At 41.7% G+C, this 25250-nt stretch overlaps 1 protein-coding gene across 2 annotated transcripts in view; it reads right to left on the reverse strand.

The window, feature by feature from the left end:
• GLRA3 (glycine receptor alpha 3) overlaps positions 1-21330 on the reverse strand; it is a 73804-nt gene extending 52474 nt beyond the window's left edge. Inside the window, exons 1-2 of one of the 2 annotated variants that reach the window (XM_082237244.1) lie at positions 20640-21330; positions 209-336 (exon numbers count right to left, since the gene is read on the reverse strand). In XM_082237244.1, the coding sequence (XP_082093370.1) occupies positions 209-336; positions 20640-20710 (199 nt within the window). In that variant the 5' untranslated portion in view covers positions 20711-21330. The remainder of the gene's footprint in view (positions 1-208; positions 337-20639) is intronic. The other variant, XM_082237243.1, reaches the window with a different exon arrangement.
• Between the last annotated feature and the right edge of the window lie 3920 nt (positions 21331-25250).

Raw genomic sequence — 25250 nt, forward strand, 5'->3', positions numbered from 1 at the left:
AGTGGCTCTTTTTGTCTTAAAGGTTGCAGACCCCTGCTCTAGAAGTTTGAACCAGCAGAAGAACATGTAGTTGTTTTAAAAAAGAAAAGATTGCTGAAGTGTGAGTGATCAAAACCATATTCTCAATTATGAGCCAAACATTTTTCTTGCTTCTAAAACAATTCAAGCAACATTATAACCCAAATGGACACCTGGGAGATGACATTACCTTTGAAGTTCGGTCTTATTCTTGCATCGTAGCCAGACATCCTACCCATTAATTTATCCAGGAAATCTGATGGAGACATTGGCATGCTGCGTGATCTTGCACTGTCTGTTTCCTTCGTGGCCACCAAACTAAAAGCAAGCAAAATCCACACTTTTAATCAGCTTAAGCATCCAACATTTTTGAGATTCAAAAATGATGTCTTTGTAAGAATGAGCTTAAATGATAATTGTTGAAAACTAAATTGAGAATTTCATTGGTACTACTATTTTCCCCTCACCCTAAATTAACCAAACATATTTTAACAGAATAACACCAAATGAGAAAATGAATATACAGTATTTTTAAGGTTGCCATCCTAAGCAAATATCAGTGGAAACCAAAGTTGTGGCTTAGTGGAAAAAGGTTGTACCAAAGCTCTTTTAATATATTTCATCTGGGATGCCCAATAAGTGAATGACTCCCATTGTGAAATATATTTCCATGGGATATAAACCCTATTCAGGAGTTCAACTCATGAGTAAGTGGCCCAAATGCAACAACAGAGGTTCTTACATGAGAGTAAGGAGGAAAGCTTTATTTAAGGCTTACAATGGCACAGGTCAGGCTATGGGTACAGGTTCCCAAAAGCACAGCTAGAGAATTTAAAATCAGCATCAGGGATCTAAAACTAGATGAAAGCTGCAAAGATGTCCCAACAAATGGTCACACGTCCCTGTCAGATTTTGAGTTCAGCTGTGGCGTGCTCTCCCTGTGAGGCTGACACACTTGGAGGCACAAGCTTCTATGAAGAGCATGTATCTGTTACCAATAGCAGAGGCAGCCCTGAGTTTTCAATGATGGGATGGAGGTCAGTCCCCCAAGCTGTTGCTCCAGCTGCCCAGACTCCCCTCCTGGCAGGTTAAAACCCTCGTCCATTGCTAGGGAATCTTGCTGCTCCAGGGCTAGAGCAGGATAGGCAGCTAATGTAGGACTGCCTACATTTTCCCAACATCTAAAGGCACAGGAGACCACATCCTCCCTCTCAGCCTGCTCCCCACATGTGGTGCCTTCCATGCTCTGCTTCTCAACTTCCTCATTGGACAGCAACAGCTGCTCCACTTGGACTCATGATAGTAGAACATGGGAGTAGAAGTGAATACCTTAAGCTTTGGCCCCTCCCTCACCTGCTACAAGTTGTGGCCTTTTCCTGTTCACGGGGCCTTCCCTCACCACATATAATCCTGATTTCCCAGAGCTCCTCTTTGTGTGGGGAACCTACACAGTTAGGGCAGCATTCCCCAACCCACAGCAAATGGTCACCCTGCAACTTGCTGAGGGAAACAGCAGGGGTCAGAGACAGTACCTTCTATTTGCCACCATAGATTACTGGATATCCACGGGAAGACTGAATTTGAGAGCTGAATTTGAGAGTAATCACCCTCTCTCACTGCTGTTCTCCAGTGGGTAGTGTTCAGAGAACTGCCTCTGTTGATTCTGGAAGTAGCATACAGTGCTACCTCTGGTTAAGAAATTAATTCGTTCCAGGCGTCCATTCTTAACCTGAAACTGTTCTTAACCGGAGGTACCCCTTTAGCTAATGGGGCCTCCTGCTGCCACCACGCCACCGCCGTGCAATTTCTGTTCTTATCCTGAGGTAAAGTTCTTAACCCAAGGTACTACTTCTGGGTTAGTGGAGTCTGTAACCCGAAGTGTTTGTAACCCGAGGTGTTTGAAACCCAAGGTACCACTGTATAGCCACCATGACTAATGGCATTACACAAGAATAAATTACAAGACTAACTGGTAATGCATACAAAGATTCCCCCAGTCACCCACCAATGGCCTAATTCTCTGTACTTATGCTGTGTTGTATAAATAACATACAGTCGTACCTTGGATCCCAAATGCCTTGGCTCCTGAACAAATCGGCTTCCAAATGATCAAAACCCATAAGTGAGTGTTCCAGTTTTCGAATGATTTTTGGAAGCCTTGTGTGGCTTCCGATTGGCTGCAGGATGCTCCTGCAGCAACTTGGAAGCCACGCCTTGATTTTCGAACAGTTTCAGGAGTCGAACGGACTCCCAGAATTCATTCTGTTTGAGAACCAAGGTACGACTGTATAGGAATGGACTTGGTAGCACAGCCATGTGCATATATTCACAGTGTTCAGCTGGGTTTACATCCATTTAAATGGGCATAGATTGCAGCTTCAGAGTCTGAACATGCAGCTGAATACAAGCAGGTGCCATTAATTAAGTGTCTGGATGTTGCAGCAAGCGCCACCCCTGTTGGGTTTTATGCGTGAAGGTGCCTATGCAAATTTGACTGCCAGCCATAGACTTTGAGGGCGTGCTAGAGAGAAACTGGGTAAAGCGATCAAATCCCAATCCCTTTTACGCATGTAGGATCAACCATTTGCACAGAGCTACTGCTGTATCACAGATTAAAACTGTTCCATGTACTGCCACCCAATGTCAAGGACACCTCTTAATGTCAGGGGGAAAGCATTAGAGTTTCAGAACAAGATGCCACCCATTATCTTTCATTCTTGTCTTTTTAACTTGGTTCATCCTTCGACATGCTTTCTTCTGAATCTACTTCAACGGTTTGTCTCAGCCATTTCCTAGAGCAACACAAATCCATTTCACACAAACGCTGAAGTAGGTGACTCCTTATGAAAGCTCGACCCACAGGAAAAACACATAAAGTACCCCTGCATCATGTGACTTTTGCTGCTTACACATTACAGCTTAAACCATATCACACACAGCTCCCTAAGAGGCTTTGCATCACAACAATTTGGCATGGTGGCAGCAATGACACCACAAGAGTAAAACAAGTATTAAGCCTCCAGTGACTACTCTTCAACCAGGCCTTGGGCTGATTAATACTCTACAGCCTTTTAAGTGTGTCTGTGGGAAGGGGGGGGGGGCGTTATTGTTTTGTTGTTTTGGTTTAATTATTTACTTGTGTTTTACCCTGTATTTTATTCTGTGAACCGCCTTGAGATCTTCTGATGAAAGGCAGTATATTAAATAAATAAAAATAATAAGATAAGAATACTCTTCTACATTTTACCTGTGTCACACATTTCAGGGGAGGGGGAATACATCATTTTCTTCTAAATCCATTTGAATGATGCTACAGCTGTGCTTCTAAAACAGTGGGGCACATGCCCACTAGTAGACCTTGGTGCAACAGCCTGCCCTGCCCTTTAGCTATGTCACCCCCCTTTTGCTTGGACTAATGCCAGCATTAGAACCTTTTTGTATGCTGAGTAAAAATGGCTATAGGAAAGTCTCCTTCTTCTGAGGCAAAAGTGCAAGAGAAGGTGCTGAAGGAAAATTGAAAGTGAGATAAAATGTGTGGGTGGCATTCAGTTCTTGTCCAGATTAGATCAATTGAAGTTAATGGACATGGCTAACTTAGCTTTATTATGGTACATTCTACAGAAGGACACCTTACCTAAAACTGCCAGCATAGTGCTTGAGGTGTTGTTATGCACCCCATAATCTGGATAAAACAATATCTCCCCTGAAGTAAACTCTTCACCCCAGAAGGTCATATGGCACCCGATTGTTCCAGATAACTCATTGTGCACAAAGTTCATCTTCCTTTAAAAGAAGCCTCTGCAGTAGAATTACAACTAAAAGCAACTCTCTCCCAGGCAAAATTGTCATCTTGGCCCAGCATGAAAAGTGTCATTTTTAATATCTTGCTCTTCTTGTGCGTTCTGAACTCTCTGTGACATTCTAAAGGATGTTCACATATACAGAAGATCACAGTCCCAGTATAACCTATTTCAACTACAATGTTAGTTTATTTTTTATTTTATATAGAATTGTTTGTAGGTCCCCTAAAAAGAATCTAGTCAATAAATACAAAGAACGGTTACAGCAGTCTGTGCTGAAAAGAACCCAAAACACCCCTGAAGGGGAAAGAAATGTAATGTTTGGCTTCATACTATTTTTTACAAGTGCCTGACCCCCTCAATACATCACTTATTACTCATCACAGTATTACTCCAGTTACTAGGAGTCATGCCTGATTAATAAAAAATGTTTCTTTATGAGGCACTCAGTCTCTGCTGTTGCTTCACCTGCTCCTGAGCCTCAACACTAAGAATTAGGTGTGGTGGAAATTTAAAATAAAAACCAGCCTATACTCTGCACAAGCTCAGGCATTCTTGATTCTTCATATCTGTAGTACATGACTTGAGTCCTGGTACTGAACTGAAAACAACATGTCTCTTCTAGGCCCAAGTCACTGACACAATGCTGTTGCTTGAGTGCAAAACCAAATGATACCAAGAATCATAGAGTTGGAAGGGACCCTGAGGATCATCTAGTCCAAACCCCTGCAGTGCAGGAATATGAAGCTGTCCCATACAGGGATCAAACTTGCAACCTTGGCATTATCAGCACCATGCTCTAACCAACTGAGCTATATAGGCTGACATACAGTTGGAAAGGACCTTAATGCACAATGGAAACAAATATGTTGATGCTGAAGATCTGTGCTGTGAACTTACAGCAATAGCTCAAGGACTTCCAAAGTTTATGCCACCACAAGAAGTATTTCTCTTCATATGACAACAAAAATTCCTGGATAATGTGCCTAATGTTTCTGTTGCTCTAAGGGTCCTTCTAAACACCTCCAGTATCAGTGGCATGTGGTAACTGCACTTTCTGAAAGTGCAAACTTATAAGAACTTACATATGCTCAACAATGTTTCAAAAGAGACTACTTGGTTTGTCAATTATATCATTTGAACATGCTCAAGCATCAGCCCTTGACCTGAAGGAACTAGTGGCCAAATCAGCAAAGGAAAAGGCATGCAAAGTGATATTTTGATGTGCCTAAAATTGAAACTTTTTAGAGACAAGATGATTCAAAAAGATTTGTGTGCTCTTCTGCATTTGAGAAACATAATAAAAGATTGTTGTGTTACTTATTCTTGCAATTTAAATGTAATTTAGCAGTTTCAAGTTTTGAGCTTTTCATTCCCCCCCCCTACAAGGTATCTGTTTTTGAAAATTGAAGATAGAATCAGTGGCATAGCGTGGGTTGTCAGCACCCAGGGCAAGGCAAGTAATTTGCACCCCCTAACCCAGGTAGGGGCAGAGAGCTGCGAGTGCGAGCGCACCCCCCCCCAGATGTTGCGCCCAGTGCGGCCGGGCCCCCCTGCACCCCCCACGCTACGCCACTGGATAGAATTCTTTTTAGGTGGGATGCAAGTGCTTAGCCTTGCCTAGGGCACAAGATAGCCCCGACAGCTGCACTGAACACAATGCATGCCAGAGAGATGACCATCCAACTTTCCCTAACATCAAGGAATCATTTACAGCATTCTGAGGTGCTGTGAAGGAGCCCATCTTGGACCTAAACACCCATATTTCTGGTTTGACTAATGAAAGAGCAAAGCTTCAGCTTGAATGCTTGCTAAAAGCTGGAAAAGACTTTTCAGTGGAGTGTGATAAGGGAATTCATGGAAGAAACACATTCAAGCACAGGCAAATAGGCAAGTACTTACAGTAGATGGGCATTAACAACATCAAAGTTTTATAAGCAGTGCACTGAAGGAAAAACTGATATCAGTTTATGTCTACATCTGACAAAGTATCAGTCTTGTGTGGGCATGCACATTGAATATCAAACATGTATACACATCTGAAGAACATACCATACTATACTGGTCTGACCACAGCTGGAGAGGACATCATTCTTGAATAGCAGTTAGGAAAAAATGACAGCCACATGTTAAGAAACTGTCCTTCCAGACAGAAACACCCCAAATAATATCAAAGTCTGCTGCTGACAAAGAACTGTGAAGAATACTGCCACCCGTATTTGCATTGTCCATTATTAAAAAAAAATATTTGCAGAATATTTTTAAGGGCAGAAGAAAAACAAACAAACAAGCTTAGGTACTAGTTTCTTCTCCCACCTCTAGATTAGAGACTGGAAGCAATAAAACAGTAAAGTCACCATAAGTGCTTCCTTACCAAGTAAAATCTTAGTATTGTGTTGTTATGGGTTTGGGGTGTTCAACTCTATGCTGAGACCCACCAGATACACCTGGTTTAGCTGGCCAGTTGAAGCCATTCCCAGTGTGTGGCTGCTATCATGTACCAACAGCTTCTAGGAGCCACAGGGGAGAGCTGAGTGCAGGGTGGGGACCGAAGGTGGACAAACTATCCCAGAAGGAGTATGATATGTCACCCACCGAAGGTACTACCCCTCCCCGAATACCCCATACACCCCAAATACACAAGTAACATTTCAAACATATAGTACATTATCCAGAGGCCCCATCCAGCCCCCACAAGGACGACACACAACTAGAAATTTAGTTCTTTATCGGCAAAGCACTAAATTACATCAGCTCCTAAGGCACAAGAATTACATGCTGCACTCCTACTAAAGAGCTTGCTAGGCATGTCCCTCTCAGACCTGTGCTCCTACCCAACAGTTGGAGCAACAGCGTGCCATGCCCCCTTCAGCACATTTAAACCCCCTCCTCTGACATGGTGTGCACAAGTGTGGCATTCGTACGGAGCCCCCGGTCGTTTCACAGACTATTGACCCATACACCACTAATCCGCTGCCGCCAACCAGGTCCTCCCCGGTAATTCACTCAGTCTCAGTCAGGTTCTCAAGTTAACAACGAAGATTGTAGTTTATTGCAAACACAAATAAACTTTAAATGCATTTGAAACGCTGTTACCCTTTATGCTCTTAGTCTTATTTTATCCTTTCTAACTCTTCTACCTCCCCTCACACAAGAACCAACTGCACTGTCTCTCTATTTCCATCTGTCTTCCAACTGCTTTAACTCCCATCTGTTTTTCCCCAACTGCTTTTTCCCAACTGTCTAAACCTCTGGCTAAGTCTTTTAAAAAACAGGTAGGCTCCACCTCTGGCTTTTCTATTGGTCTACCTATTACCCTTTCTCTCCCCCTGTACAGACATTTCCAAAAGAATGTGCAAATGCCACAACAAGCAACCAGCAACTTCTCCTGCACTGCATCTCCAGCTGTTCCTGAAACTTTAAGCCCTTCCTTGTCCTTGGAGACAGTGGGGGAGGTGATGGAGGAGATTCTAACAGCCCAACTCTCTTTGGGACAGCCTCTTCCACCTCTGCGCCTTCCAGCAACTCTTCCCCCACCTCTGAGTCTTTTCTCCCTGCTTCACAGGTGGAACAAAACCACTCAAATCACTGGCTCAATTCTCTGGATCATTCTCCTGCCCCTCTGCCTCCTCTGCACAACCTTCAGATTCCTGCCTGTTCCTGACATAGGAAAATGCAAAAAACAACAAAACAACAAAACAAAAACATCCCCCCAGCTTTTCGGGTTTTTAGTCCAGTGTCACAATGACTAAGTTATATATGTTTAGCCTAGATGGTAGATTTGCTAGCCTAGCCTAGCTCCATTGTAGGTCACTTCTAGTTACTGTAACATCGGCAAGTGAAGGAGTAAGTAGAAACACAGTTAGCGGCTATGTATTTATATATTTGACAGAAAAACAAACTCGTGCAGGGAACCTTAACAAGAAACTAATGAGACATATTTTGCTCACAGATAGTTTCTGTGAAGAATTGCCCAGTTATATCACATGCTGCCTTTGCAAAACAAGACTCTTTAATGAGTGGTTGCACAATATAAAGGCACATTTCTTTATTACCATTGCAGTTACAGCTTCCATGAGTAATAATGCAAGTTTTATATATGAGGAAGGCATGTAATTATTCTCCTCATGTTCTGCATATCTTTATTAGCAGCTTTAAAAACAACACAACACTTGGACTTCAAGTGTTTAGACCAGCCTTCACCAGCTTGGTTCCCTCTAGATATTTTGGACTACAAATGCCTACCAGTGAGAGCCAGTGTGGTGCAGTAGTTAAGAGTGGTAGACTCGTAATCTGGTGAACCGGGTTTGCGTCTCCGCTCCTCCACATGCAGCTGCTGGGTGACCTTGGGCTAGTCACACTTCTCTGAAGTCTCTCAGCCCCACTCACCTCACAGAGTGTTTGTTGTGGCGGAGGAAGGGAAAGGAGAATGTTAGCAGCTTTGAGACTCCTTCGGGTAGTGATAAAGTGAGATATCAAATTCAAACTCTTCTACCAGCTCCAGCCATCACTCTCATGCCTCTGTGGGATTGGCAGTCCAATGCATCTAGAGAGCAGTTGGTTGGCAACGGCTGGTCTTAAGAGAAGGTAAAATGGAAACTGGATAGAGGTCACCAAGAGAATTTTCACTAACTTGGCTTTGGAGAGCTACATTGTTTATATGAATGGATGGGAAACATTTTAGTTCCTCTTCCATGCCAGAGATGTGGACAATAACATTTTCTAGCTTCTTGGATTTCAGCAATATGCCAATGAAGGTGAGAAGGAGACACTGCAGCTGGGTCCCTCCCATCAAAGAGATGAATGAAGGTGCCCAACCATACTCCTTTCCCCACAGTTGTAGCCCCTGGGCAATATACAAATATGGTCTTGTCAGAAGCCATCACCTGGCTGATGCTTGGTGGTGCAGATCAGGACCTTCTTAAAGAATTGGTGGGCACTGGAGGCCTATCACATCTGGGGAGTTCTTTGGGGCCATAGAAAGAGATTTCCCCACTCCTGCTATAGGTTATACTGGATGTTCTTAGTACCATAATGGAAGGCAGGGGGATCCCATGGGATTTAAACTTAGTGAAAAGCAGTATGTAGAGCTTGTAAAATAAAATAAAATAAAATAAAAAAGATTTTAAAATGCTGGTTTTAAAAGCTTAGGCTATATTAAAACCAAGGCTATTGATTTTTTCTTTACAAATGCATTGCTATTTCATAATAGCACATTGATTCCAAATGCTAGAAAATTAAACTCCTCTGAATAATTAAACAGGATGATACTGTTTGGTTAAACATTATAACATTATTCATATTTTGAAGAGGAGAGGAATCCCAAAGGCTCCGTCGACATAAAGTGTTCCTGACCAAGAAAGGGTGGGTGGGAGATATCATCAATAAATCATGCTGCACAGAGCTACAACTATTCCATGTTATTTATCAAAATCTATTCTCATCTGAGTGAACTGTAAAACTGAAATACTGCAAAAGGCAAATTACAAGGCTCTCAATGCAGCTGCAATATATATTTTCTTCTTTTGTTTTAATTTATTCCTCAAAGTGAAACAGGATGGTTTAGATCAATAGCCTCCAGATGAGAGATGTAAAAGTTCTAGAAAATTTGAAGCCATGGGAATGAAAACCCTTTCATTTTGCTTGTGTATGTGTGTGTAGGAAAAAGCAGAAATTATATATGCTTCCTTTTTTCATTGTAGAGATGGGCAAGCTCTCCCCAGTTTTGGATTAATTTAGAAGTGATACAAGTTATTAAAGAAAAAAACCAGCAAGAACTCTGAGACAATCCAAAGCTTAGATAATCATCCCATCCTCTTTTTGCCAGACCTACGAATCACTTGTTTAAGAGGTGCTGGCAGGAAGGATGTTGACCACTCTTTTGGAGTCAGATTTTAGTCTGAGCTGGAGAAGAATTGAAGGACTTGAAGAAGATTATTTTTCCATTCAGGAGAGCTTTTGCAGCCTCATCTGAGGCTGAGCTTGGAGAAGGTTGCTGGCATCTTGTAATCATTTACCAAAGGTGTCATGGACTTGGAAGATGCTCAAACTCAGGACAAAACAGAGAAACGTGTGAAGGCACATTTGGCAAACCCTCACCATGATCAACTCCCACCCGGAAACGTATGTCCCCACTGTGGAAGGACGTGTGGATCCAGAATTGGCCTCCACAGTCACTTATGGAGTCACTGTTAAGACCGTGTTCATGGAAGACAATCTAACTTGGCTACAAGTGATCACCAAAGAAGAAGAAGAAATCATTTGTGAGGGGAAAGCTACATGATCAATTTGTAATCAGCACACAAATGGTTCAGTCTGTCAACAGCATCTCATCTCTCTGGACTGACTTAAATTTGACCTCTCCCTGGCCAATTTGTGCACATTTGCTCTGATTTCTGACATGCTGCCACATTCTTTGCAAAACAGAATCAGGGGATGATGAGTATCATGTTCCAGAATCAATGGGGAAAAGCTGGGGCACTTGCTAGACCTATCAAGAGCCCCATCAATGCATCCCAATGTCATGGCTGTGATGAGTTGTGGCCAAGTAGCCTTTGCAAATGTTACAACACATTTTTTTCATAGGGCTACTCTTGCAGAACAGATGAAAAATGTAGGGGATATTGGATCTTCTAACAAAAAACAAGATGGATGAATAATTCTGTTGATTTTTGCAACCCCTGCACTGGGTTGGTCTTAACTTAAGAATGAAATTTAAGGAGCTGATTCTTACCATTAAAGAGCCCTTGTGTATCTTAAGAATATCTCCTTCTGTAAAATCCCACCCACCCACCCATAAAGATCTAGTGAAGGAGCTGTTTTCATATCCTATCTATGTTGGAGATAAAATTTCTGCAAAGGCAGCATCTTGTCCATAGAGATCCCAACCCTTTGGAACCAATTGACTTACCATCAGAATAAGACTAACCTTAAAATTGTAATGGAGCAGCAATGATGCCTTTTGTTATTGGAAGACTTTCTAATACTGTACACTTCATTTTTTATGACCCATGGCTAGTTAGTAGCTTTCTGAAAATATGGCTGACTTATTATTCCTTATGACACTTAAATGACTGTTGAGTTTTTAAACTCATACTTTATTACTTTGTAAGTGACTTAGAGAAGTGATGATGTATTTCAGTTATCGATAACTGAAATGTGGGGCATAACAGTTTTAAATTAAACTCTGTCTTGAATACATTGGAGGCCTACCAAACTCAATAATGTTCGAAGATAATTCAATAGAAAGATAAATAGTGCTCCAATGGACGGTGGAATTAGCGAGGAATGAATGTTATAATATCTTTACTTCACCGTTCAAGGAGAAATTTAGCCCAGTAAAACCAGCAATCATTACTATTTGGAAACTTGCATTAATACAGGAGTTAACACTTATTTTCTCTGTTAAGTTAGCGCATATATGTGTTAGGGGGAATATAAAGTGGGCAGTTAATGTGCATAGCAACTTGCCATTGTGCACCGTTACCAGGCCTCATAGAAATCGTGCAAATAATTTGTCTATGAAGAGGGAATTGTGCAAATTTCCTGGTCAAAAAAAATAATCTCCTGCCAGAGCTGACCTATGGATGATGTGGGGTGAAGCAGCTGCCTCAAATTGCTGAGATGCAAGAGGTAGCATTTCCTACCCTACCCCACTGCTTCAACCACTGGTGGAGAAGCTCTGCTTTGTTGCTGATCTACAGCACCAAAGCTTTCTGGAAAGCTTCCCCCCTCCTCACTTGCCAAGCTTTGGCAAGAGTGGAGTGTTCCAGATGCCCTTGCAGAATTCCCACCAGCACCACCCAGCAGAAAATACTTTGCAAGGGCTTTTCCCTGAGGGAAGGGCAGCCACCCCTGGCTCCAACAGGCTCCTGAGAGCATGCATATATTGCCCTAATACTGCACATTCCTCTGTCATTACGCATAATCTCTAATAGGCACATTCTCCATAAGACTGCAAATTGGCACAGTTATTCTGCACATTAACTGTTAAACTTACATTGCCCTTAAAATATTTATCTGAAATATATTTATTTTTAAAAAGCAAATAATGTTGTCTTATACAGTGGTACCTTGGGTTAAATACGCTTCAGGTTACAGACTCCGCTAACCCAGAAATAGTACTTCGGGTAAAGAACTTTGCTTCAGGATGAGAACAGAAATTGTACTCCGGCGGCGCAGCAGCAGCAGGAGTCCCCATTAGCTAAAGTGGTGCTTCAGGTTAAGAACAGTTTCAGGTTAAGAATGGACCTCTGGAACGAATTAAGTACTTAACCCGAGGTACCACTGTACATGGAAACATACGGTACATTTAATTACTCATAATCTGAATTGTGGGCCAAACATACAATTATCAGACATGCACATCATGTAACCCTCTTACCAATAATTATTAATCATATTGACTTAGCTAATAGTATGTACTTGATTCTTTGTACACTGTGTGTATTAGTAAATGTTCTCAATCTATCTGTTAAAAAGATTTATGTTGCCTTTGATCAATACAAGAACCAGAGCGGGGAACAATATAAAAAACCCAAACCTATAAAAGACGCCAGTAAAACCAAAGCCCGCTTCTTAAAACACCAGTAAAAGAAGACAATTTTAAAAGGGTTGACAGAGGTGAAGGCTAAAATAGATATATCTTTATGTATTGAAGTGGGAGAGCATTCCACAAACGGAGTGCCACAGTGAAATGAGTGGAACTGACAGTGGAATTCAAGAAAGAGTCCCCTTTGCTGCTCCTAAAGCATGGACAGGCTGATAAGAGTGAGGAGCCCTTTTCAGGTATTTATGACAAGGGTGAGAAACTGCGCCTGGATGGAGACCAGATCATTCCAGATCATAATCTCTCTCACCACCCATATGCCAAGTTGGACAGGTGTGCAAGTCTGACAACTGGGCGAGTTAGACAAGTGTGCAGGTGATCCTTTTTTTGCTTGCATGATTTGAAATCAAATTGTGAGGGCAAAGGCATTACCTGTGGTCTTGGGAAGCCCCATGGAAGCCCCACCTCTAATCAGCTGGACAGCAGTGCTTGCAACCCTAATTTTGACTGAGTTGGCTTGGCTGAAATGGCCTTGTGGGCACATGGGAAGGCCTGGTGAGCTTAATCAGACCTTCAGGCCAGAGCTTGCACACCCCTGATGTGGGGCTTTAAAAGTAAGCAGCAGCATCTAGTATGGCACAGTTTACTGCATCTTCACGCATTGCTTCATAATTTCACTTTCCCATAGGGAAATTAGTATTATTTTGGAGGAGTTTGCACATTCTTTGATTGCTTTTCCATGCACAAGTCCATGTAGTATAGAGTCATCAATATCTAAAGTCCTTAATATCTAAAGCTGAAGGGATCAAAACTGACACTAACTTTTGTATTTTTCTTTACTTAACTGTTTTGTGGTTTGGAATTCTAGTGACATGTGTTGTAAAGAATAACAATATTATTTCCAGAGTGACTCACCTCTATTTGTAGAGCAAGTCAGTTAGCTTGGAACATATTAAGAATGGTTAATAATAGGAAAATGAGTTTAGCACAGCATGAGGTGTGAAATGTAAATACAAATCCAAGCATCATTTTAATTTGGTTGTCTTATAAACTGCCAAGTCCCATGATAGTTTCCAGCCTTGGCTTTTTCTTCATCTGAAAGATGAACTATTTCACTTAGACTTTCCTATGGGCAAGCTGATAATGTGTGTTGAGTCCATGTGTGCAGAATGTGGAATGCAGAGAATTAACAAGGTCTTATGTACCATAGAACAATCACATAGCCACTCTGTAATGTGTCAAAGTCTGCATGGAGCCGTTCAATTTCTAGTTTTGGCATGGCAGTCCCATTGCTCCCATGACTTCAAGAAGAGAGCTTAAGCTAAGTTCATTTTCACTGACTTGGCTAAGATGAAGTCATCTGAAATCTGCAGCTTTGGTCACATTTAGTAATTTTATTATTAGGTTTAAACCTTTTTGTACTGGACATTCAATAGAATATTTAAAAATAATAATAATCACAAAACCATTTAGAAGCCTGTACTGTGCTTCTAAATGAAGCATAGGCAGGAGCAAGATGAAGGGAACCATTTTAATTTCTTTTTGAATGCTTTGTAGGTTGCTACCTTTGTGGCCATCAGAATTCCCAATCCGTTTGCTAGCGCAACATGACCAATGGCATTATGCTGGTAACAGACATATTCCTGATAGTTGTACAAGTGTAGCAATCGGCTGTTTGCATGGGCATTGGAGAAAAGATGGTGGGATAAACTAGTACAGGAGATGACGCATCTGTGATGCACCATAACAGAGGCCTTGCCTGGTCGCCTGGCTCTATGCAATTCTACACGCCAGTTGTATCAGGGTAAGCCATGCTAATGGGATTTAAACGGACAGGCAGCATAGTAGGCCAGAATTGCTTCACACAGAATGCCTCTGAAGCTATGTCCTAACAAGCCTCGGTGTGCACTTCTGCAGCTACTCATATCTATACATCAGAGTGTGAAAGCAGAAAAATCAAAGGAGATAACAAAATACTGGTTTTCCAAAAGCAGAACAATCCTACTACATTTTCTTTTGATATGAGATATTGTTAGACCAATTTCTGAAACGTATAAGGAAACCATAGCTGACAAAGAATTTGAAGCCCTGACCAAGATTTGTGAAGAAAATGAATAGAATGTGAAAACGAGCATAAAGATTCGTGACAGATTAATTGTACCAATCCTTAGCTTTCTTAATCGTAAAGTAGTGGCAGTAGCAGACAGCTATATAGGAAATACTAAACAATGAACTAAAAGAATAATGGCCTATATCATGTTTTTCCTGTAAAAAACATAGTCAAATAATATGAAAACAGGACAATCTTTTCTCCAGTTTTCAGATTTTCCCCTCAACAAAAGCATTAACACTATTAATGGGAAGTATTTGATGGCACATATTTTAATTCCTCTATATTGAACTTTTGGAATTAACTTTTTATTTCTGGCTGAAAACCTACTTTAAATGCATCTGCAAAGTTTGAAGGCCATAGAAATCAAATACTTCCCGTTAATAGTGTTAATGCTTTTGAAGACCTTAGAATGGGTCAAAACATTAAAACAAGAACAATAATAAAACCATAACACAACCACAACCATCCTCCAACTATCTGTAAACATAATAATACACAAGCCAGACATGCAGAGCTGCTTTCTGGGGTGTGTGTGTGTGCAACAACTAAAAAACAGAGAAGAGTCCTTCAGGTAACCAAGTCCTACACTGCTCAGGAATTTATATGTCAAAACAAAAAAACTTGAATCAGGCTTGGTAGAGAATAAGCATCCAGGACATGTCTTTTCAGACTGGTGTTACATGGCATTACATCTATCAGGTCCATCAAGATCCTGGTATCTGTATTTTGCACTAGCAGCAATCTCCATATAGTATTCGAGGGCAGCTGACATACAGCACATTGTAGCAGTCTAGATGCAAGGTTACTAAGTAGAACATAGATTACTGTTGCCTGGCTATATCTATTGAGCCATAGCTGAAAACAGGTCCTCTGACCCTTATACTTCTAGCAACAAGGTAGAATCACCTCTAGATTATGTACAAATGCAGATTTAGGACAATGTGACCGGTTCCCCAACACAGGATGCAGGGGCCAAAGAGGTGTCTTCTGGCCTCCTTCCCAAAGTCTAGCTAGTGCTTGCCCGGCTTTGGAAAGAAGACAGGAGAACTTTAGGACTCTGCCAGAGCCTTGTGCCTCCTTCTCAAAGCCCAGCATCCCCTTTGGAAAGGCGGCTTTGGCCCAAATTTTAGCCTCACACAGGGTGCCATATTACCAAGGTCCCCACCCCTGTTATGCACCTGGTCCTTTAGGTGCAATGCAGGCCCATTTAGAACATACCTAATTCCTGCCTACCTCTTGCTGTTCTAGCTTCTGGCTTAGCTGCACGAAGCCTCCGCAGGGCAGCGGGGAGCCTTCATCCCGCTCCCCTGTGGAGGCTTCATGGGCTATCCCAGAAGCCAGAACAGCTAGAGGGAGCGCTGCCCAAAGCCTCCTGAGCAAAGAGGGAGGAGCGCTCCCTCTTCATTCAGGAGGCTTCTTATTTCTTGTTTCCCTCCCCTAAAAACTAGGTGTGTCTTATGGTCAGGTGCGTCTTATAGAATGAAAAATGTGGTGTATGTTTATTAAAGTTTTATATGTTTCAGAATTCAAAAGAAATAACAAAGAAAATTAGAGATGCAAAAATATGCCCCATTGAATCACAATAAGCTGTTTAGCCTAGAGCAGGGTTTCCCAAACTTGGGTCTCCAGTTGTTGTTGGACTACAACTCCCATCATCCCTGACCACTGGTCCTGCTAGGTAAAACTTGGGTCTCCAGTTCAACAACAACTCCCATCATCCCTGACCACTGGTCCTGCTAGGTAAGGATGATGGGAACTGCTGTCCCAAAACAGCTGGAGACCCATGTTTGGGAAACCTATCCTAGAGCAACAGTGGGGAACCTGAGACCTTCTAATCAGCCCCAGCCAGCCTAGCCCAGTCCAGCTACATCTGGAAGGCTGTAGGTTTCCTATTCCTGATGTAGTTCGGAGCCCAATATACATTCATTTTGAGATTTGGTTCTTATTCCTGAAATAGTAACCTTCCGAGCATGAACTATATATGACCTACCTTAATGTCTTCCCAGTGTGAGGCAGCCTTTGCCAAACTGATGCTCTTCAGATGTTTTGGACTACAACTCCCATCAGTGTTGGCCATCATAGCCAATGGTCAGGTATAATGGGAGCTGTAACCCAAAACATCTGTAGGGTAATAGGATGACAAAGACTGGTTGAGGTGTGTGTGTGTGTGTGCGTGTGTGTGTGCGCACGCGCAAGCTCCCATGTTCCCTATTTCATTAAATAATCTAAATATGATACTTTGGTATCAACATCAGTGCTTTTTATTGCTCAGTATTCTCACTCATGGGGAAAAGGAACATAAAGCACTATCCTGGGCATGTTACCATGCTTCTTATAGTAACTATTTCTAATTATGTTTATACAAGTATATTTATACAACGTTTATAAAATCTTGCAGTGTGGAGTGCTCCAGTTCATGAGTTCAGCTAGCCAACCATGTGGTCTTCTAGGCTACTCCATTCCATTCCCTGTTCCAACATTTAGCATTCCATTACTACTGAGCATTCACAGTCCTCCTTTGGCTGTTTAGTCCCCCCACCCCAATATTTTTGGTAGTTCTGCAAACCTTGGGGACCCCTGGGCATACAGATACTGCTCTCTTGTTTTTCAGTGGCCTTGAATTGGCTACAGTCTTTTCAGCACCCATCAGATGAGTTTGCTATTAGAGTTTGTGATATGTCAGAAATTTCCATCCACATAATTTCACTCAGTCTCACTTCACTCTGGGTGTTGTGTCTTAAAACTGCACAAACTCCTTCCCTTCTCATCTCATCCCATGCCTGTTCTCTGTCTTTTATTTTGTTCTATAAAACCTTTAATTATCATAGGCTGAACACATAGTGAATCCAAAGCAGTGAGAATATAACTCATGTTTTGTATGGTTTGGTAAACAGTAGTCTTATATTTCACACAGGGATGCATTTCTAAGACTATTTCACCACACAGAATAATGCAGCAAAAAAAGAGAGTCTGCTTCTGGAGATTTTTCACATAATACATATTCTGGTGAATTTCTTGTAAGAATGGCTGGATGAGAACATACACCTCCAAGTGAAAATTAGTTCTAACTTTAAATTATAGGATGATAGCTCTTATATTCTATGCTCCTACGTTATTGCTCAACACACCCACTCGCTCCATTTCCCTGTTGTGACTCAAGAACAGATCCCTCAAACTAGAGGTCACTCTCACTTGTCACAAACACTTTTATATGCGTCATTACCTCTCAACTATTGTCTGAGATTATTTCTCTCTCACTCAGATAGGGGGCTGAAGCATTGTGGCATCTATATATAAAAAAAGCAAAATGTACTCTTCTCATTATTGTTGGCTTTTTTTTTTTTAAAAAAAGGAAAGTATATTACCTCTAAGTTTTGGCACATTTGCAAAATTTTATCCAAAATTAGAAATACATTTTCCACAAAAAGATCAGAGGTATTGTCTACTGATCTTCAGCATACACAGGTCTGCTGGCCCCTACGTATTGGACATGGAATGGGGTGATGTTAGGCACATTTGACTAATTTTGAGACTACTGCCTCTACTCTCCAAACAAGTGGGGCACATGGCAAAAAAGCAGGTTAGGAGTGTTTCTGTTCTAGGTTCAAGCCATAACATCTCCCTCTCCCCAGTTGTTCTTTTTCCTTCCAACAAGCAGTTAACATTCCATGCCCAGTGAGCATGCTCAATTGTCATTGAGATGGTATGCCCCTCTCCATTTTGGGGTTTTTATTGGGCTGGGTTGAGGGGTTTTTTTCTTCGGGGAAGCAAGCTGAACATTATCTCAGTCCCATTATATCCTTAATTTTTCAGTTGATGCCTACAGACAGTTCTGTCTCCAGTACCTGAGGCATTAAGTAACTTCTCAGTGTTATCAAAAAAGTGACTTACTCAAATAGGTAGACAAATACAAATATCTTCTTGTATTCCAGGCATCCCACTCTGTTGTCCCCCCCCCCACAGTTGTATGGTTATCCCCCTCTCATCAATTCAACATTCTGTCCCCCACAAAATTAAATATTGTCGATCCCGGAACCTCTCTCATTCTCTTAGAATGGCAATGGCGCCCACCAGAGAGGTGCTGGAACCCACCTGAGAAGTGCCAGAACTGAGTTCCTGTGAGTTCCCCCTGAAAAAGCCCTGCCTGTGTGTATCTCTGGGTTCTGCTGTGTCTGCAAGTATTCCGTCTTGTGCATCAGTGGTTCACATAAGCACAAACGTGGGAAGACTCAGATTACTATTAGCATATAGACTAGTACCTCACTTTTTAATAGTATACCAGGAATTCTCTCACTCTAAGAAAAACCAGGTGCACCTACGTCCCATCAAAGTAAGTGGATTTTAAGCGTGTGCACTTTTTATTTCAAGAGATTTATATACATTTCTTGCTGCTTCCTAATAATTTTTGTCATACATTAAAAAACACATCTGCTTTAGTAAAATAAAATTAACAGCTAAAGCTGAAATATGTGGCTTGTAAATAACATGCCAATGGCATATCTAGTGAGGGCTCATTTCATTTCATTTCCCACTCTAGCTCTTCATGTCCTCACAATGTTGTGCACTTTCCCCATAACAACCTGATTAGGAGTTCCTCCCTTTGACCCTCTCACCCTTCCTAGTACCATCATAGCTATTATCCTTTAACCAGAGTTTGATCATTTTACCAGTCTGCGAAAGTGAAATTAAATGAGTCCATCCTGGCTGGTGGTCAACTGAAGTTATAACCCAATAACCTCTGGAGTCAATATGAACTTGAAATGAGTTGGGGGTGCAAGGCTTCAAGTTTGACTTCTGCTTCTCAGAAATGCATCTAGTATAGTACCACTGAATAAAAATGGTTTAAAGAGCCCTTTGTAATACCCTTTCACCAAGTTGAGAATGGAGGCTCAGTTACTTGTTTTGTACATGAGCCCTTCAAAAAAACAAGATTTATCTTACCAGCCATGCCATAAAATAATCACCAGATCTACTTCATACCATTCCCTTCCATTAATGTTATAACCACCATGACATTGAGGCACAACCTAAAGAAATTAGTTTTGCATTTCATAATGCAGATTAAGAACATGCAGACAAACATGCAGAAGCTTCAGGTGATACTTGCTAATTTCAGGGGTCCCTCCATGTTTTTGTAGCACAGCTCATGAATATTTGTATGTGAAAAAGAATTTCACTTACACAACAGTTTTCTTCCTGCATGTTTTTTTATTTGAATATGCATATGTGCATAATATTTCAACATCTCATGCATGTTTGTCATGTATGCTGTATGGAAAGTTCTTCAGATAATAACATGAGTAGCCTATTATTTCTATTATTTTGGCATGCTTTTCTTCACAATAGCAGGATACCACTGTTTTGAATTTTATTTTTATCATGAAGGGTTATATATATATAGCTTGGATACTCCTTTAAGTCCTCACTTAGTTCTAGTTTTTATGGTTAGGTACTTGAGTTGGATTTTAAATAAGTTAAAATTATTAGATTTAAGCCAATTTTGATGCATTTTATTTTAATAAAACTAAACTGGCTTAAATTCAGACATGTAAACTGAACTGTGGGATGGGCTATAATCATTGTTTTTAGGGTTCTGTATGAAATATCCCAAGTGAGAGTGGGGCAACCCACTAAAATACACATTTGAATATCTGACTCAGACAGCACACAGTGTAGTTTTGGGAAAACCATCCAGTATCAAATTCTTTCTTTTCTTTGTGAAGCTGGCAGCTATTGGGACCTGGGATTGGCTCTTCGGGATTAATTGTCATATATTTATTTCAGTGTGAAAGAATAACAGAGATATTTCTAGTTCTGAATAAGCACTGTACAATTCAAATATTGCTCAGTAATATTCTATGCTTCGTAACAGAATAGCGGACAAAACAGGATACAGAACTCCAGGAGAACCAAACTTGGGGAGGGGGAGGCGAAATTTAAACGTCAGGCACAGGAGTACAAAACAACAATGGTATGGGATGCAAGAGACTATTGCACAACAGTATCAGAATGTCCACATAAATCTCGCTTGCTAGTCGACGTCTGTGGGGGTATTACGAGTGGAAGAGGCATTTTCCACAGCTCCGTCCATGAGTCCCGTTGCCTCTGCCGCGCAATCACACCAAGTAAGGCACATCTGGGAGATCTAGCGGAGACTCACCTGAGCAGCACCGCAGCTTCCCACAGATAGAATCCCGAGACAGCTGCACGCAGGTATCTAATCCGGGCCATGATATGGTGAGGAATTCACAACCTCCTCCCAAGCGAACGTGTCCGAGTCATGAGGGAATCCAGGAGGGAAAGCGGAGGAAGGGAGAGTTCAGCCTGAGAGCTCTTGGAGAGGCTGCCGAGTGTTCAGCACCTCGGAGAGCTCCCCGGAACCCTCCAGCACCTGTAAATCCAATCGCGCGAGCACGCCTCTGCCCCGGGTCGTCTATTCTCCAGCGCCTGGGACTTCGGGCATTTTGGGGTGGTTGTTGTTGGCAACCAGCTCGCCAAGGGTTGCGCTGTGCATTTAAAGAGAGAGGCTGATCCCAGGGGGAAAGACCAGGCGGTCGAGCAGAGGCATCGGGAGAAGCGAAGCAGCGGCAGGGAAGACCTACTTTCCGCCTTCGCTTCCTCCGGTCCTTCCTTCTCCGGCCAGAAGCCAGCTCGCCACATTCCTGAACACTGGGAATGCCAGGGCTCGGGAGGGGAGGAGAGGGGAGGGGGCGGAGACGGAATCAAAGCAGTGGACTTTCCTCAGCCAGTCAGGGGAGCTCCCAGGACGACGGAGCAGATAGGCAGAGCTGCCTCGCGAAGACGCAGAAAGGGGCGCTCGGTTGGAGCGCGTTTGCACAGAAGCACGGGGATTGACGAGGGATCCTCTAGGCAAGGATGCTGTGGAGAAGAACGGAGGAAAGGATTCCCAACCGCCTCAAGGAGGAGGAGAAGGAGGAGGAGGGAGATGAGGGGAAATGTTGTTTAGGAAGGGGATTGCTCCTTACTGTTGCGGAAAGACAAGAAAGACCTTGCTCGAAGGGACACTTGTCCCCCTTAGTGCTTTGTCTCTTCATGACGTGAAAGTTTATGTTGTGCAATGGTGTTGTGGATGCAGTGGGGTCTCTCTCTCTCTCTCTCTCTCTCTCTCTCTCTCTCTCTCTCTCTCTCTCTCTCTGTGTGTGTGTGTGTGTGTGTGTAAACATCTGGAACAAATGTGGTGAGGTTGTCATGATTCTCCGGGTCGAAGATGTTGATGGATGACTCGCCCTAGAGTTCAGAAAGAGGACTGTTACAGCCACTAAGTGTGGCGAGTAACCATCAATGTCCAGCGCATTCTGTTATCTAAAATGAAGAAGGGAGGGAGAGAGAAGGATCGGCAGTACAATCTGTGCATGTTTGCTCAGGAATGTCCTCCTGTATTTAGCAGGGTTTACTCAGTAACTGATTTCAGGATCTCAGCCCACATGTGTATATTGGTGGTGGAGCCGCTTCTACTGTTATCTTCATTGACAAAGCAACATGAACAACCTTCTTCTCTGCGGATGGTTGGGATGCATACAAATTGGCTTCTGCTCTTTTTGGTAGCATATCAGTTAAATGATAAAATTAGATCAAATTTGGTTTTAGGCATTCTTCCTCACATTAATCTTGGGCAATGAATCCACCCACTACAAGAATAATGTTAGAAATTGTTTTCCATTAAAATAACATTCTATTATTTTAGGCTGCATTACTAACTCTGTACTTGCATATAAACCCCACTGAATTTCAATGGAACTTACTTCTGAGCAGGCATGATAAGGATTGTGCTGTTAGTTATGTAAACATTGGGGGCTGGCCAATGTTGGTTATACTCAGAGTGGATGTACTGAAATTAACTGGGGTAAATTAATTTCAATAAGTCTTCTTTGAGTAAAAGTTAGTTGGATTCAATCTCTTCTTTTTAAGAAACTCTGAACTGGCACTTTAAGAGAAATGTAAAAAATTGATTCAGATTAGTTTCTACAATCAGCTTCAATAAGCATGTGCATGTATCAAAGGTGAGAAAAGAGGCATAAAACACATCTCCTCATATTTGGAGTACTAACTTTTTTAACTAAGCCATTTAATTTGTCCTGTTTCCCACAGAGACTTAAGCAGATGTGTTTTTCTTTTCACAGTATTAATTAAAACTACTATCAGGAGGTTTCTAGTGTAAATAGGCTGCAGTTATAATTTATATACACCATCCTAAGTATGCCTTATTCAACACTATGGAAATTCTTAAAGAGAAAGCATGTTGCAAGTAGTGGTTTTTCTCATTGTTAAATTCACTAGGCATATTTTGAATTGGTGCACTGATTGCCTTGTTTTTTGTTTTTAAGCTTATAGAATGGGGAGCTTGTGGAATGGGGAAATGCCTGCAGTATTGTATTAAAAAAATCTCTTTGAACACACACAAGACAGAGGATGCACAGTACATTCAAACTTTCCATATTTTTCTGGTTTAGATTGTGTAGTCACAACCTATTTGTTTGTGGCTGGGATGGAGAATCTGTGACACTTTAGATGTTGTGTACGACACTCACATCCTTTTACTGTTTCTTTCATTGTTAACACCACTAGACATATTTCCTGGTTAACTTCTTGACCATTGGCCATAATGGTGGCAGCTGATGGGTTGGAGGCCAGCAATTTCTGGAGGGACATAGGTTTCTCATACCTTAGGGTATGATCCAGGCAAAGTTAAGCACTTAACACCTACTGGGAAAAGCATGTGCCCTTCACATGTAAATCAACTGGAATTAAAAGTACAGTGGTACCTCGGGTTAAGTACTTAATTCATTCCGGAGGTCCATTCTTAACCTGAAACAGTTCTTAACCTGAAGCACCACTTTAGCTAATGGGGCCTCCTGCTGCTGCCACGCCGCCGGAGCACGATTTCTGTTCTCATCCTGAAGCAAAGTTCTTAACCTGAAGCACTATTTCTGGGTTAGCGGAGTCTCTAACCTGAAGAGTATGTAACCCAAGATACCACTGTATACATCCCCCCCCCAGGTTGTATACTGATTTGTACTTTTTATTCCTACACCAACTCATAAAAACTAAAACTGACAAAGGATCAAAAGAAAACCTAATCAAGTGCCGAGCAATGCCTGGGTTCTATTGGACTGCACAGCTATTTACACGGATCCAAGGAACCTTTGGGTTTGTTAGCCCTGTGCTAGATAGTACACTTTTTAAAAACAACAACAATAAACTAATGGAATTTTTCAAAAAAAACAAACCATGTTATTGTATAGGCCATGGGTCTGCTATTCAAAGGGGGGGGGGGAAATCCAAAACTACTTCTTGAGTTCACCTAAAATTTATTATTATTATTAGCCAGGGTTTCTTAGTCAACTGACTGTAATACATACCAGTAATCTTAGTGCCTGGAGTGTGAGAGCAAGCTTCATTCTTTCATCCTTCTGTAGCAGCAACATAAATAAGTGGGCAGCAGAAAGTTGGAGACTAAAGGAAGGGAAGGCTGGAAAGGTTTCAGTTTTTCCTCAGAATCAGATCTGAGCTAGAATATAATTTAGGTAGTCAAAATACTAACCACAAAATACTAACCATCGCGGTCATGTGGCTGTTCCCCCTCAAAGTAGGGGGCAAGTCGACACCTCTGATTGCAGCTTGCTTGATTGTTTTGTTTAACTAGGAAGCAAGCCTTGTTCATCTTGAAGTCACAAAGGTGATGTGTGCATGTAATTGAGTTCTGTGATGTGTCTTACAATTTTCCAGCTATCATTTATACACACAAAATTGTTCCAGTGTTTGGACAGGGCTCAGAGTACTCTCCCTGTTTCAAGTGTTTGCTAAAGCCCATCTTAAAGATTAAAATTCCCACACAGTGCCCTCCCAGCACAACTAGCTATGAGAGACTACTACTTTATGGAATGATGGAGAACAGACAGAATTAACTGCTTAAAGGTCCAGGCCCACAGAATTTCTAGGCATTATCTGGGCATGAGCAGTTCAATTGCTGGGCACCTCCTTGAAATCTAACCTCCTTAAAATCACGATGGTCTTTTGTGCTATGGCATTATAGCCCTCTTGATATTCCTGAACTCCAATTCCCATCAACCCAGACAAGCATAAGATGATGGGAGTTGTAGTGTAACAACCTCTGGAAGGTCACAAGTTTCCCATCACTTGTCTAGATCATTTACATGCCAACTATTTGCATAAATCTTAAAGAACTATTTGTGGCGAAAGGTGTAAAAAGAAAATACTTTGTCTTACTCACTATGAATGGCTGGTGCAGTCATGTTGCGTGATTAACTAGGGTACCCAGTTAAAACAACAAGAGAAATGGGTTTCTAACTTGAGAATTCAAGAAAGAAAAGAAAGAAAAGAAAATGTGTCTTCACAGTTACAACCCCCAGTGGAAATTATACCACTATAATGTAGGGCTTAGGTTTCCTGATGTCCTTAATATCTACAGGCTTATCTAGTTGAATGGTCTGTTCCCAGAGAATGATAGATTCAGATGGCTTTGTGGTGGTTCTTCAGCACTTTCTTTTTGCCATTGCTTGCCATTGAGTTCAAGTTCTTGACAATACTGAGGATGCAGTAGTGTCTTGACGAAACCACTCACCTGGTTTTCTGAGATACTACAGGTAGTGAAATGGAAGGATGATGGTAGACCAATTGGAGAGGGAAAACTAATGACCGATCTGATGAAACACAGGATTTGTCTCACTTACAGGCCCACTCCATGGTGATGATGGTGGCAAAAACTTTCCTACCGCCATTTCGATTGCAC

Source organism: Podarcis vaucheri, assembly GCF_965113315.1.
Source record: "Podarcis vaucheri genome assembly, chromosome: 9".
Lineage (NCBI taxonomy): Eukaryota > Metazoa > Chordata > Lepidosauria > Squamata > Lacertidae > Podarcis > Podarcis vaucheri.